At 46.2% G+C, this 16,058-nt stretch overlaps 1 protein-coding gene across 1 annotated transcript; it reads left to right on the forward strand.

Moving 5' to 3' along the window:
- Positions 1–994: 994 nt before the first annotated feature.
- Positions 995–14,915, forward strand: LOC144093593 (tubulin beta-4 chain-like). The gene is made up of 7 exons (XM_077627149.1): positions 995–1,104; positions 1,853–1,961; positions 3,382–3,492; positions 12,007–12,251; positions 12,401–12,600; positions 14,100–14,536; positions 14,687–14,915. Exons 1-7 carry the CDS (start codon positions 1,048–1,050, stop codon positions 14,836–14,838), a joined length of 1,311 nt encoding a protein of 436 aa, XP_077483275.1. The 5' UTR covers positions 995–1,047; the 3' UTR covers positions 14,839–14,915.
- Positions 14,916–16,058: the final 1,143 nt, after the last annotated feature.

Consider the following 16,058-nt stretch of genomic DNA (forward strand, 5'->3'; position numbering starts at 1 on the left):
AGGAACGGCAAGAGGCCCGTTTTGTGAATCACATTTACTAAAGAATTCCATGATCCATCAAAAGTATCGATCATTATACCTAGTAAAATCACTGCAAGGATGACCAATTTCTGCGCAAATTGTCTGTGTTAATAGCTTGCTGTTCACCAGGAATATATTGGCACAGCCACCCAATCTGAACCTGAAAACGTTTGGCAGAAGGTTAGGCGGGCGGATGAGATTAAGAGGTTTGCAGGCATAAGGTGGGCGCAGCTGGCAAAGGACAGGAATAACTGGAGAGCCATGGGAGAAGCCTTTGCCCTGAAGTGAGCGTAGTCGGGCTGATGACGACGATGATGATAATGACCCACCCAAACCCTCAATCCAACCTCCCATACCCACACCCAACCCCTTCCTCCCAATGGGAAGCCACTGTTTCGAGAGCACAAACCAGGATGACCAACGCAGACTGATCGAACAGGCAACCCCGATTGGAACAGATAATGAGGCCCTGGACTCAGGTCTCTAACCTCTTGGGGCTACAGTCAGGCTGCTGCTGCTGCTGCAGATGAGAATGAAATAAAGTTTTCCAATCGGTCGGTAACATTCAAACTTTAGGACCGACCGCACGCGCACAAATCGAAACTGTAGAAAAGTGAAAAAATTATGCTGCAGAATGCACGTTAGTTCTTTCGAGCGAAACCAATTTCGAACACCGAGAAAAGAAAGTAGAAGAGGCCGAGTTTGCCCCTGCAGCCAGTTGAGAGAACCCCGTTGTGCCGGAAGCTTTGCGAAACGAAAAATAGTTCGCGTTGTACGGCGCAAATCCTTTACACGGCATCCTGTACGGGAAATCAAGGCCTTATATATAAGCTCTGAAGCGCATTTACTATGGCAGGAACAGGCTGCGGCACTACTTTTTGCGCTATTGAGTCGACACACGTACACATAGGAACAGAGTTGAGGAAGAAGTGAGCGTTGATGCGGCGCAAGGCTACAAATACGCGGACCCTTGACCCGGGCAGGCAGTCGGCATCTTGACAGCTGAGTCTCGGAGTGGCATCGAACATGCGCGAGATAGTCCACATCCAGACAGGCCAGTGTGGCAACCAGATCGGGGCGAAGGTAAGCCACCTCTGCTACCTCGTGGGTTATTTCACGGCTCAGGGGATCGCGGTTGCCATTCGGTCCCAGTGCCGGTCCCGGCGCGTTTTACGTTGGTGATTACGTTGCGTCCTAAACGCCACGTACTAGAATCTCGTTTCAGGATACGGGCGAAAGCAACTGCCTGTGAAGCAGTCGCGGCTTTTACCGGACGTACTGCTTTCGTTCTAAGTTGTGGCCTCTTTGCGTTGGACAATGTTGAGCCCTAGCTAATGCTCATCGAATCTCTTGTTCTTGACCACTCCTTTCGCTCTGACCTTTTAATTACTGCTCGCGGTTTGAGAGCGTTGAGATAATATTGTTATTTTATGGCATATAGCTCAGATTTTATTCCCGGTTTTAAAAAATTATAGACAATCGGTCTTGGCGGAGAGGTGACATGGAACAGTTTTATGGCAAATGACTGCCGAAATGCGATCGGCGAGGATTCTTTGCCGGAATTTTTTTTCGCAGGACCTAGTTTTCGCGTATGATGTAATTCAAAGGCCTCAAGTGATCTTAGGCTCTGCCGGGTTTCCGCCATCAGCAAGACACATGGCGGGTGAGAATCAATGGCAGTTGACGAGTTGACTACAAAAACCAGTTGACAAGGGGAACTGTAGCAGTTATGTTGCTTTCGCTGTGAATTACAGCCTATAAATATGCTTTGACTGTCGCCACTGCGCGATGTGACGCCGCTCTGATTACTGAAATCTTTTCCCGTCTGCAGTTTTGGGAGGTGATTTCCGATGAGCATGGCATCGATCCAAGCGGGGCGTACCATGGCGATTCGGACCTCCAGTTGGAGCGCATCAATGTCTACTACAATGAGGCCTCCGGTACGCGTCTGGCTGTATTTCGGCTGATAATTTCACTTTGAAGCTTCCCCGTCGAGTTGATCTTGCCTTGCGGCTTTTTCGCACTGCTAAGCATTACGGAAATTTGCCGGGCCGTTTGCCACATGACTTCTACAGAAACAGCAAGAGGAAGACAAAACCGAACGCTGTGTGTATGGTTGTCCCTTTTTCTCGGTCTTGCCTTAATAGAGCTGTTTGTGCTGATAAGCTGATATCTGGCCTGTCAATGGAGCTTCTTCAACGGCAGGCCATTGCTCTTCAAGCTTCAAATTCTACAACCGATCGCGCAAATCTAGTTAGGTCAAAGTGCAACGTCTAGTGACCTCTTCTGCTTGCGGCATGTTATGTTAGGCCATTGCAGCTTTTCAAGTTGCATTGCCACAAGTACCGCAGGGATTAGCTTGAAGGTTCTTGACCAAAGGCTTTTTTCTCATAGGCAATGAATGTTCACAACGCGAATGAGTTTTTAATAATAATAATAATAATTGGTTTTGGGGGAAGGAAATGGCGCAGTATCTGTCTCATATATCGGCGGACACTTGAACCGCGCCGCAAGGGAAGGAATAATGGTGGGAGTGAAAGAAGAAAGGAAGAGAGAGGTGCCGTAGTGGAGGGCTCCGGAATAATTTCGACCACCTGGGGATCTTTAACGTGCACTGACATCGCACAGCACACGGGCGCCTTAGCGTTTTTCCTCCATAAAAACGCAGCCGCCGCGGTCGGGTTCGAACCCGGTTTCTGAATTCCCTCGTCAGGGTTGACGAGGACATAGTACGTCTCCCCTCTACTACGTTTCCTCTTGCTGCAGTGAGTTTGTAAGGAGTTTTTAACTCTATGTTTGCTAATACCGCCGCTGTGCTTCATTTGGAAGGGGCTCGATCATGACATCCATGATTCGGCGGACGAATTTCTATGGAGGCGAGATCATAAAGAGCCGTGTGTTCTGCGATCTTATTGCGCGTAAAGTAACCCGAGGTGGTGCAAATTTATCCACAGGCCGGCACTACTGCGTTGATGACAGCCCATGTACAGTATTCGGAATGTTAATCCCATATAGGACACCGTAAGTTTAGTAATACGAAACAGAATCGAAACAGGAGTCGCAACAGGACGTTAATGTAGTGACATCATTTTGATCCATCTCAATTTATCTATCAACATTTCACCTTCTGTTTTTCTCTGAAAGATATTTAAATATTTTATTATTAAATATAACTGGATCTGCTGTTTAAAGGCCGGGAGGTGGCGCAAGGACCAAGTAGTGCCGCTTTTATTTGCTATGACACCTACAGTTGGCGCGCTCCATTCTCATTTCTTTAACTGGCTTTGTTGTGACGCAGGTACTTGTAATAACTGCACGGTATCTTTGTTGCCGCTAAGTGATATTTGTTTTTTGTTTGAGGAGGTAAATACGTGCCTCGGGCCATCCTGGTTGACTTGGAGCCGGGAACCATGGACGCCGTCCGCTCGGGACGGTTTGGACCACTCTTCCGGCCGGATAACTTTGTGTTCGGTAAGGGGCTTCTCGGCTTAAAACCTACTACATAAACACACCCACAAGAGCGCACAGTATAGACTAATCTTTAAAGCGCACAACTGGCTGAATTTGTACCCACATCTCTGTACGCACAGCGAATCCTCGCTCAGTATGATCCAGTCCGAGTGGCAGTCAGTTTAATACAGCCACGCAATCAAGAAATTCGAGTTTGATCTATGGACATTCTCATCAGTTCCTTGCGAAACCTAGGCCGCCAAGATTGAGACGCAAGCTTGGTGGTTCATCAAGAATGTAGTGCGCCGTGAAAAGAGCATATTACGAGAGAGGGAACACATGGGCCATTTCGAAAATAAAATGAATTGGAATCGAGGATATACAAGGCAAAAGCTGTCGGCGTTCAATGTGTTCATTGACGTGGACACCGTTCTAGACGCTTAAGGAAGTGCGTAAACTCGCTCCCCGGGTCAGTGGACGCTTCACTCGCCCTTCGAGGTACGTGACGATGGTGAAGACATGTGGGCTGCATACATTAATAATAATTGGTTTTTAGGGAAAGGAAATGGCGCAGTATCTGTCTCATATATCGTTGGACACCTGAACCGCGCTGTAAGGGAAGGGATAAGGGTGGGAGTGAAGAAGAAAGGAAGAAAGAGGTGCCGTAGTGGAGGGCTCCGGAATAATTTCGACCACCTGCGGATCTTTAACGTGCACTGAAATCGCACAGCCTACGGGCGCCTTAGCGTTTTGCCTCAGTAAAAACGCAGCCGCCACGTTCGGGTTCGAACCCGGGAACTCCGGAGCAGTAGCTGAGCGCCCTAACCACTGAGTCATCGCGGCGGGTCTCTGCATACATTAGCACTGATAACTTCGTGGTAGACACGCGGAACTGCAGTAATAGGCCGCAGCGTTCATTGGGTGATCAACCTCTCGCGATCATCAACTGCAACCTGCCACAGAGGCAGGGTGAACGCGCTGCATATCCAAAGTGCGGAAGGCAATCAAATGGGGTTTTAAAGTGAAGGCTTTACTGGCCGCAAACTTGCGATTTCGCCGTGGCGGTGCTCCGAGGAAGCACGTAACGTCACAACGCGCGGCTCACCACGCGTATTTCTCTCTTTCTCGCTCCCTAGTCACTACTGAGCATGCGCCACTAGTAGCATCGAGCCACAGGTGTCCGCCGCTGCGCAGCGCCACGCCTTTCCTCAAAATCCAACTTTCAATTTCCAGTTTTCTCTTTTTTTTCTTTCCCTCCCACCTTTATCGCTTCCTTTACGGCGCGGTTCGGGTGTTCACCGAGATATGTGAGACGGTTACTGTGTCATTTCCTTTCCTCCAAAACCAAACAAAACTAGTCAGCCGAGGCTGTTCATAGTTCATTGGCGTTGACAACTTTGAAAGGGCCGTTCATTTTCACGAAAGGAAAGGCGTAATAATAAATGTAATAATTGGTTTTTGGGGAAAGGAAATTGCGCAGTATCTGTCCTGTATATCGTTGGACACCTGAACCGAGTCGTAAGGGAAGGGATAAACGAGGGAGTGAAAGAAGAAAGAGGTGCCGTAGTGGAGGGCTCCGGAATAATTTCGACCACTTGGGGATCTTTCACGTGCACTGACATGGCACAAGACGCGGGCGCCTTAGCGTTTTTCCACCATAAAAACGCAGCCGCCACGGTCGGGTTCGAACCCGGGAACTCCGGATCAGTAGCCGCGCGCGCTAACCACTGAGCCACCGCGGCGCACAACCGGCTCCGTGGGTCAGTGGAGACCTAAATCTCGCTTTCATGCACGTGGCGCTGGTTTCCAACTGCAAAAGACTGCTTTGATGGCGTTCCCCACACTGGATAGGCAGCGCGCCCTCCCTGCCACCCTGGGAGGTGGCACGCAGTTAATGGTTGATCGCGAGATCTTGATCAGCAAACGAACCCAGCAGCCTAGCTATTGCTGCAGTGCCGCATGTCAGCCACAACGAAGTCAGCGCTATTGCATTCAGGCCACATCTCTCTCCCACCACTGCCACGTGCATCAAATCACGAATGAGGCGCCCACATATCCAGGCAGTCAGTTATGCGCCCTTCCTTTGTACAACTCCATCGTCGTCTAGAACATTGTCAACGCAAAGAACACAGTGAACGCCGACACCTTTCGCTTTGTATACCCTAGATTAACTGAGCTAATCCACATTCATTTTTTGCAGTCGCATGCCAACGCCACGTTACATGAAAGCGAAAGTGAGGTGTCCACTGACCCAGGGAGCCAGTTTTGCGCCTTCCTTTCGTAAAAATGAACGGCCTCTACGTTGTCAACACCAATGCACCAAATGAGCGCCGGCGGCTCATTTTGTTTTGGTTTTGAGGAAAGTAAATGGAGCAGCAACTGTCTCATATGTCTCGGTGGACACTAGATCGAATGGATAAAGGCGGGATGAAAACAAGAAAAAAAAACTTGAAAATCGAATTTAAGGAAAGGTGTGGCGCGACGCAGCGGCGGAACACCTATGGCTCGGTGCAACTAGTGGCTCATGCGCAGTAGTGACTAGACACGCTTACCCGAAATGGGCCGCTGGCTATAGCCTAGCGTAGCTCTCGCTACAAAAAATTCCATCCGCCTTTGACACAACACCACATCACTCGGCAAAACGCATAGGTGGCGCATTACACAAGGAAGGGAGGCGGCCGTCTGCGGGGACAATCCGGCATAAAACAAAATATTACAGACAGGTATAACACAGGATATGAGCACAGCTGGCGGTTCTCCCTCCCCTGCGTTCATGTCATTTGTCACCCGTTTTACATAGGGACTCGCTGGAGAGATTGTGTTCTGTAGCTGAGTACAATGCGAGCCATGACTTTTTGAACATATATTTTCAACTTCTTTCACTCGTCGCTTTATTGGGAACTTCCGCAAGCTGTTAACTTCAACTGTGTTGAGCGTTGTTCATCTCTCTTCTCGCTACCTCCACCACGCAGCATATGTATTGTTTTTTCCGCCCAGGGCATGGCTTTCTTTCATGCCCAGCTTTCTGGGACATCTACTACTTGTGCCATCTACCGGCAGTGGCGTCGACAGGGAGCGTAACTGAATGGGAAGGGGTACAAAAAAAAATCGTAAAACGTGAACAAAATCACCTACAAAAATGCCTCGGGTGTTTGTGTAACCCGGGTTCGAACCCGACCGCGGCGGCTACGTTTTTATGGAGGAAAAACGCTAAGGCGCCCGTGTGCTGTGCGATGTCAGTGCACGTTAAAGATCCCCAGGTGGTCGAAATTATTCCGGAGCCCTCCACTACGGACCTATTTGTTCCTCTCTTCTTTCACTCCCTCCTTTATCCCTTCCCTTACGGCGCGGTTCAGGTGTCCAACGATATATGAGACAGATACTGCGCCATTTCCTTTCCACCAAAAACCAATTATAATTATAATAATTTGTGTAATATACACTTAGCTGAGGAATGTGCCGAAGTTTCTGTCCTGTGCTATTAATACACGAGCTTCCCAGCGCGTTTGAATATTATACGATGCTGCCTGCGGGAGGGGGCCAAAGTTTTGGCATTTTTACAGACTTTGAAACTGTATAGCACCTTAACACGAATAGATATCGAAAATGCTTCCCGGTTTTAGGTACCCAAATATATGGTGTTTAAAATGGTGTGCAACGATCTGGCATAGCTTTGATCAAGAAGCTTCCTGAGGCCTTTTAATTGGAACCTGATATTGCCTAAAATATGAAAGATGGCGCCCGGTAGCGAGCTACACTGCAGAACTGGTTCGGACTGCTGAAGTTGCGTCCATTTCGACGCTTACCTTTTTATCGGGTGACTTTTGCCTTGCAGACAAGAACACATGTCAGAGCTCGAACCCAGTGTCTCGACCGGAGCTTTAAATAAAGAAGGTTGTTACGATGACCTTGCATTAACGCAGCTACATAAAATATTCGCGGCTGTTCATATATGCTTGTCGTGGAGCAACTTTGCAAATTGTCAGCCCTTTGCTATTATCTAAAAAGTTTATTGGGGTGTGTGATCATGATATATTAGGGTATGAGCTAGCTCGCCTGAATTTTAGCTATTCTTGTTACAATTAAAGAGCGTAGCGGCATTCAAACGGCCGACATCAAAAAGTATTCGCGGATATAAATGTTTAAGTTTATTCTTTTAATACTTATTTAGGAAAATTTGATATAGCTTTACTCAGAAACATTCTGAAGCTGTTCAGCTGTTGTCGGGCAGAACACAGAATTTGGAGTCTAGAAGCAAATAGCGTCTAGATAGACGTTCAGGTTGTTACTGTCACGTTCACCTGTAATGCTTTCAAATTAGTGACTCTAGCGTTGTCCGAATATGGTGACTCGAGTTTGCACTTAGAGTTTTAACCTGGGTTCAGAACCTTTTGTTTTGGTCAACTAATTTTAATAAATGTGCTCGTTTCTATAGAAAATATATTAGTATGAATGTATGAATGAAAAATTTCACGCATGATCACTATTCATACTTTTATTGCTGCAGCTATTGTCGACTTTTTTTGCTGTTCTTTCATTCTGACTTCTGTAATATGCATGCATGATGTATTGCCGGGATCCATCCTGTGTAACACAACTGAAAAAATGAGGCTTCGCTTTTGAGGTACGAAACTTCGCTTTTAATGACACCGCAAGATACCGCCAACATTTTCCATTTTTGCAAACAAATTGGTGAATTTAATTGTGTCCACTTCTGAGCTACGAAAAAGCGCTTTTACATGGACGTCATCAAGGAAGCATTTCATAACGGTATATATAAATGGCAAATATGGTGGCTGTCGTAATTTGCGACGCTGCCAGCCGCTACGCTGCTTCGTCGGTCGATTGTCATGATATCGCATTTAATTCTCCCGCACCTCTCAGAGTGACTTCGCAAGGGGCCGCCAGGTGCAAGAGGGTTAACCACGGATTAACAGGGTTAGTCGCGATGTCATATCAATCGTCTGAAGCGACTGTCTTGACAGTCTCCTTTGAAGAACGTTTGCATCTGTCCTTTGAGGCTGGGCTGTAATCATTTTAAGCAATAAATTTTTCTTTTTCACCAGTATAATAGATGAGTTGCGTTATCGCAAACAGCATGCTTTTAAGATTCATCTTCTTTAAAATGCTATGAGAACGTGTAAAAAATTGACCGCCAATAGCAAGATCAAAGGATGTCAAGGGGTATAAATTAGAGGGGGAAGAAAAATAAAAAACAACTAAGTGTCCTGCCCACGCCAGTACAAATACTACATGAAGACTGTTAAAAGAATGAAAACTAGAAGTGCCCCCCGTTAGAACGGCCAATAAAAATCAAGAGAAACACCCCCACCAATACATTCAAAGAGAGAGAGAGGGGCGGGTGGGGGGTGGCAAAGTCTTGCACAGGGTGCGGGTGATGTAAGGCCGGCTCAGGACCCAGCCGCTATGCCCACATTTCAGTGTACGCGAAATGCAACAACGCTCCGGCTGTTTACCCCCGGGGGGTCGAATTAGTTCGAAGCGCTCCAGTGCGCTGTCCCTTATAGCCTGTAATAGAACTAATTTCTATTATTTCATTGTATCTTTTCCCAGTTCCCAAGTTACTCTGCCTGCAGCAGCTTTGATTTCTGTGGTCAGGTGAAAAACTAATTATACTGCACTGAACAATACTATCGCTTACTTTTGAAGCAGCAACCTTTGGTAAATCAAACCAAATACAATTGTAATAGAGAAGTAGAGCGCAACAAAAATAACCAGACGCTAAAAAGGAATGTATACCAATAAAAAAAGTCACGAATTGCATTCTATGTTACAAAGTTAATGAGAATATCAAATAGGCGGGGATGTCATTATAGCAGGCGGGGATGTCATTATAGCACGTAGCGGAAAGCACAATGTCAGCAAATTACCATGAATGAAGGGGAAGCCTTCGTAACGATAACACTCATGGGAAGTGATCTGTTACGTTTACAGTAATATTCGAAGGACTGGAGGTTATATTTCTTTTCTCCTTTGCACCTTTGGGGAGGAAATCGAGCAAATGTAGTAGGTATAATTTCATGGCGTCGCTGTCAATAAACTTGCACTTGTCACACTATCTGATAGCTGGTGCGGAAGGGGTTATAATTTCCCCGCAAAAAGGCAAGGACAAGGGCTATAGTGCCGACATAAAATATTTTATTATACACTTTTTATACAACATTTGGAAACAAAATGTGTACAATCAGAATCACATAGCGTCATTACCTTGTGTTCATGTTACATGTACAACCAGAACGATGCACTCCAAACGTAACGAATATGAATATAACTAAACACACTTCACAGCAACATGGCATACAAAAGAAGCAATACTTTGCGAAAAGAATAAAGAACAAGGCAAACTTTTAATCGGTTGCCAAACAAAATGAGTCAGCAAAGAAGGACATACAAATGAACATAAACGATGGCATAGAATGTGCGCAGTACTGCTGTCGTCACTTTTCTCGAGCCTGTTTGTGCGCATTGTGCACTTGATGCCAGTATTATATGATCTACGCCCGATACGACCAATCAGTTTTCTTAAATTCGCTGCAAAATTTTTTCCTGCAGCCCCGCAGAACTTAAAGGCGTGTGTGCATGTTCATTTTCAAAGCACCCCCCCCCCCAAGTACTTTTTCTAGCTGTACTGATTGCGCTATAAATCGGTTTTCCATGGTTTGTTTACATAAAAGAATTTTCTTACGCAAAAGACAAGCGAAAAGATCATTTTAAAAGTGACAACGCCAATACTTACAAAACACACATATCACATTTATATTACACCAAAAAATTGCTCAGGGCTTATATGGCAGGTAAACAGTCACATAATACAAATACACTATTTTAGTACACACCGAACACTCCTTTAGAAGCAGGTTACATAAGGCATCAGGAAGAGTACTCTTCATCTTCAAGCAGTGATGCACTTTCTAAACTAGAGGTACAACACAGCACTATAAATATAGGAGGAAACACGCAAAACTAAAAGGCACATCTCACCACATAACTGTTATCTCCTCCTATGGCTACAATCATTGCTTTTCTCTTTCTTTCCTTACAAGGTTGCGAAGTTTTTCTATTGATTTGACTTTCGTCGACATTCCCATAGCCCGAAGCTCCGTGCGCAATTCTCCTGCATCCATGTCGTCCACATTTTGCAGACAGTTTCTTTCACTCACTTTTTCATCTGCACAGAGTAGCCTCTTCGCCCGTGTCTCTTGAATAAGTCCCTCAAACCAATATTCTTGGTCCCGCTTTTTATATGCACGGCTTAGTATGATATTCTCACTCCAAGCCTTTTCGCCAGCTTGAGAGCGTCAGCGGCTGCATTCCACATGTTAGACTTCCCATGGTGTAGATGCTTTAGCACGTCGTTTTTTTTCTCTAACCCTTGGCTTGAAAGTCAACCAAGGCCCTTGAACCTTTCGTGCTTTGCGGAAGCGTGGTGCGCGAGAATATGAATGTACGGCGTAACTCTATCGCCACCATAGCCTTTGCAACCTTGGGCTTATAATTCTAAGAACGTGTGAAAGAATTCTGAGGTTTCTCTTTCTATGCTGCGACCTTCAACATCATTTTCCAGGTGGTACAAAATTTTCCGCATAGGCTTCCAAAGGAGCAAAGTTTTTTTCCTCTGTTTGAAGGTGCAATTTCCCGGCCAGTTTTTCAGGCAAAGCCTTCAGCAGACGCTCACAATCGCCCCCCGATACCGACGTGAATGTTTTTCCCTTGTTTCCTTCATTGCTTTCCCAGACGTGAAATTTAATCCCACAGTTATTTATGGCGTCAACGATGTCCTGAACGTGTATGGTCATACCACGTCGGTTGCGGACTTTTTCACAGTAATCTCTGTCTTCTGCTTCTGAAAGCAATCCATCTACAAGGCGGTTAACTATTCTTAACTTCATGTGCAATACATCAGGAATTATTAAATCAAAGTCGAAGTTGAACAATGGCACATTATTCATCCCGTTCGCTTCTGCGCAGCAATCAGCTCTCATGTTCTCAAGAGTGCGGATCAAAGGAGGCTCAATAAAGCTCCTGTTACTTGTGAGAACTGAGCACCTTGTCTGTGGGTTTGCTCGACAAAATGGACAAGGATAGTGTGATGCAGCAGACTGCAGACCCTGAACAACAAGCAAACATTTCAAATCTGACCCTAGACAGATGTGAATCGGAATCTCATGGTCCCCTACAGATATGCTACCCCTTCGTGCGACAACATTAATTTCTTTCATCAAATCCCGAAAAGCATCTCTTATTTCAAAATAACCTACCGAGATCTCCGCCACACCGAGAAGGCGATGAAGGTTATGGCTTTGTAGGTGCCGCGTTTTGCAAATGATGACGAATGATAATGTTGTCCAGGTCGTGCGTCTACTCGCAACGCAGCCATCACCCTCTATTTTTACAAGGAGTGCCTCGGTGGAGATCTCTGTCTCTGAGTGGCTTTCCTTTATTGCATATTCCAGTACTGATTTTCTTCAGGATACAGTTTGTGCAAGTATACGCCTTTCACAACCCGCCCTTCAGGTCAGAGTGGCGCTGGCAACAATTGGGCCAAGGGCCACTACACCGAGGGTGCTGAACTGGTGGACTCGGTGCTCGACGTTGTGCGCAAGGAAGCGGAATCCTGTGACTGCCTGCAGGGATTCCAGCTGACCCACTCCCTGGGCGGTGGTACTGGATCTGGCATGGGCACACTGCTCATCTCGAAGATCCGTGAAGAGTACCCCGATCGCATCATGAACACCTACAGTGTAGTGCCCTCTCCAAAGGTGTGTGGCATTATCTGCAGGACCCAATTTCAGCATCTTTGAAACAAATCAAACATGACATTTTGGCCTTGCTTTATAAGGCGTCTTCCTTGAATTTTGATTAGTCGTTATGCACAAAGTTCTCATTCTCTTCCTGCGGCTACCTCTAGGTTTCGGACACTGTCGTCGAGCCCTACAATGCTACTTTGTCAGTGCATCAGCTTGTGGAGAACACCGACGAGACCTACTGCATCGACAACGAAGCACTCTACGACATCTGCTTCCGGACGCTTAAGCTCACGACTCCCACCTACGGAGACCTTAACCACTTGGTTTCTGCAACGATGTCGGGTGTGACCACATGCCTGAGGTAAGTATTTCGCAGCTTCGTTCAAGGGGTCAATTAAGCGCCTCATGCATGTTCATAAAGAGCCCAAAGAGATCGACACTATCCGCCGAATTGCTAGGTCCGACAACAGTGATCGGTTCAGTATGGAACAAGCACTGCAAAGACTGCGGTCGCCAAGGAGTTTTACAAAATATTAAGAGTAATACACTACAGCTAATCTTCATGTATAAAGTGCATGTGGTGGCAATATTTTCAGAAAATACAATGACGAACAAGAAAGCAAATAAAAGCGCCCACACCGTCCGCATAAAAACTAACAAACACCGCACCTGCTATAGCCAGGCAAGCAGCTGCTCAAGGAAGCTTTGAAAAGCACTTCAAGGAAAGTGAATTTGGCAACGGCAGCAATAACGAGAAGGCGGCTGTCGTCGGGAATAATGGAGCGGCGCCTAATCTACGGCATGCGATTGCGCACATTGGGAATAAAATGGCCGTGTTTAACTACTGTACCTCAGAAACTCATGAGTCGAAAAGGTAAATTAAGGCCTGGCGCTGTAAATGATGAAAAACTACTGTGTTCAAAAAGGAAACATCTCAAATCTCTTGGAAATAATTTAGGTGTGTGTCAGTGGAGAATGCTTTTTGAACTGTTTCTCCTTTATAAAGCGCACATTTATCTCGTTCAGCTCGTTAATCCTAGCGTACAGGACCTACATATAAAGCCTCACGTACAGCGAAATCAGTTATCCCCGTTTTCTCTTCGGGAAAAGAGAATACAAATTCTCACGTTTTGGTATGGAAGTTTTTCGATAAATAGTGGCACTTTCTCTGAGGAAGTTGGGAGCAGAGTACCACATTAGATTGCTGAGCAGTCAGTATGGAATACTGGTTGCCATTGTTGGGGGATGGTGTTTTAGGGCCTGGAGAACGATCACATAATTTTAAAGTGCCACGACAACCGGCAGACCATTGAAGTTAATACTTGTCGATGTTCTCCTAATGTAGTAATTTGTATTAACTTTGAAGCTGGATACACAGCAGTGACCATGTGAAGAATCCATTTTTATTTTTGTGATTTTGCCAATGAATCGAAACAGCAACAGAAGAAATCTTGTTATCTTACTAGAGCTGGTTTGTTTCTCCGCCGTTGTAATTTGGCTGAGGCAAATAACAGGCATGCAGTTTCAATGTTCTCTTGAACAGACTGGCAAAGTGTAAACTATGTCACTTCTGAAATTTCCACGAGTGCGTTCTTTTATTGGGCTTCGTTGTCTGCACTGGCGTGAAGAGAACTGAATTTCAAATTTGATGACCCGATATTCAAAAGCTTTGAATGAACAGCGGCAACAATCGCGACATTCTACAAGATGCCTCCACTGACCATTGTAGCTGCTCCATAATCTTACCACAATCTTGTTCTGACTGCTCCCAAACAAGAGCGCCCAACATACCTCTGTAAATTCTCTCTCCCCTTGTGAATTAAGCGGGCTTCTAATCAAGCACCGTCTCATTCCTCACAGATTTCCTGGGCAGCTGAATGCTGATCTTCGCAAGCTGGCCGTTAATATGGTGCCCTTCCCTCGCCTCCACTTCTTCATGACTGGCTTTGCTCCACTCACGTCCCGCGACTGCCAGCAGTACCGGGCTCTGACTGTGCCGGAGCTGACGCAACAGATGTTCGATGCCAAAAACATGATGGCTGCTTGCGACCCCCGCCACGGTCGTTACCTGACAGTTGCTGCAGTCTTCAGAGGCCGAATGAGCATGCGGGAAGTCGATGACCAGATGCTCAACATCCAGAGCAAGGACTCGAGTTACTTCGTTGAATGGATCCCGAACAACGTAAAGACAGCTGTCTGTGACATACCGCCTCGAGGTCTGAAGATGTCTGCTACTTTCATTGGGAACAGCACAGCCATTCAAGAGCTTTTCAAGCGGATCTCCGAGCAGTTTACAGGTGACCATCGTGTTTGATTTGAAAGTGTTTCTTAAAAGCACATACTTTCATTGTAGGTGCCCATTACTGTCGATTTTCTGGAACAGCGCATTTTCGGGGACAGTTCCAGGAGTGTGACCCCGCCTGTTTGATATATTATTTTTTTTGCAGCTATGTTCCGCCGCAAGGCCTTTCTGCACTGGTACACCGGAGAGGGCATGGACGAGTTGGAGTTCACCGAGGCAGAGTCCAGCTTGAACGAACTGGTGTCAGAATACCAACAGTACCAGGAGGCCACAGCCGAGGATGAAGGGGAATTCTAGGAGACCCAGGCAGAGGCCTAGTTTTTTGTGTGCAGTGCTTTTTTTCTTTCGCTTTACAATAAAGTGTTTGTCATGGATCCTTCTTTTTGAGCCAGGTGCTTGTGCACTTCAGTATGTCGTAGGCCCGGACTGCGTCACAAGGATGGTCACGCAAAGCAGCTAAACTTTACTGTATTGCAATGTGCGCACATCTGTAAATAGCCGTGTGACCGGCGTTTTCGGCATTTTGACGAAAGTCTAAAATCTGTTAAAACCTTGTCATCGAACCACTTTTAGAGCGAACGCAAGGTGATCTTAAGGAAAATAAGTTTTGATGAGCTATTATTGGTATCGGATACTTCCTGTCTGATGATGTGGCAAATTCTCTGTGCTGTCGAAACTGATACGAGACGAGCCGGTTTTAGAACATCGCTACGGAGAATACATTTTTCTTATTCTCAGTGTTACTTGACTGAGTTTTTTTGGCGTATTATCTAGCCATCATCTTTTGTCTCATTTTTACGATTTTTAACAAAAAATTCAGTGACGGGATCTTCGTCAATACTAGGACGATCGAATCACTTTCCTTGAGAGGGTCATCTACTTGAGGGAAGGAAAACAAGTTGAGAAGACGCCGACAGGACATCAAGTAGCATTTGAGGCTGCTTGACCAATTCATTGTTCAGCGATAGGCGAGCTCCTCGGGACTGCTGAACCTGTAGCGATCGAATCACAAGGCCCATATATCGTCCTTCTGTGAGCGGCATAGCCCTAACCCGGGACGCAGCGCAGAAAGGTTCGTCGCCAAAGGCTTTGGCGAGTCGCCACTGTGAGGAGCCCTCAACCCTTAATACTCAACGAACATTGCCCGTGTTGCGCTATTGATTCAGAATCCCTTACCATGGTGTCCACAGAAACGGAGGGTAGGTGATTTGGAAGCCACGCGAGCTTTCGTGATCTGAAAGCCCTATGGTTGGAGCCGGGAGCGATATTTCCGGCGAGGGCCTGGGGTAAACAGCTCTTTGTCTCTATAGCAGTTTAGCTTCAGCATCACCAGCTCTTTACGCGATAGCGGTAAAGGCCCCGTTCACCCGAAAATCCAGTGCCGATGTTCGTGTTTTCGGTGTTGTGAGTGAAAAATCGCAAGCTCTTGATTGCCCAGGTATTGAATGCCCAGGTATTTTTGGATGCAAAGTAGAGAACGACCGTTTGCATATATGGTAATTAACCGATTGCGCTAC

Source organism: Amblyomma americanum, chromosome 1 (assembly GCF_052857255.1).
Source record: "Amblyomma americanum isolate KBUSLIRL-KWMA chromosome 1, ASM5285725v1, whole genome shotgun sequence".
Classification (NCBI taxonomy): domain Eukaryota; kingdom Metazoa; phylum Arthropoda; class Arachnida; order Ixodida; family Ixodidae; genus Amblyomma; species Amblyomma americanum.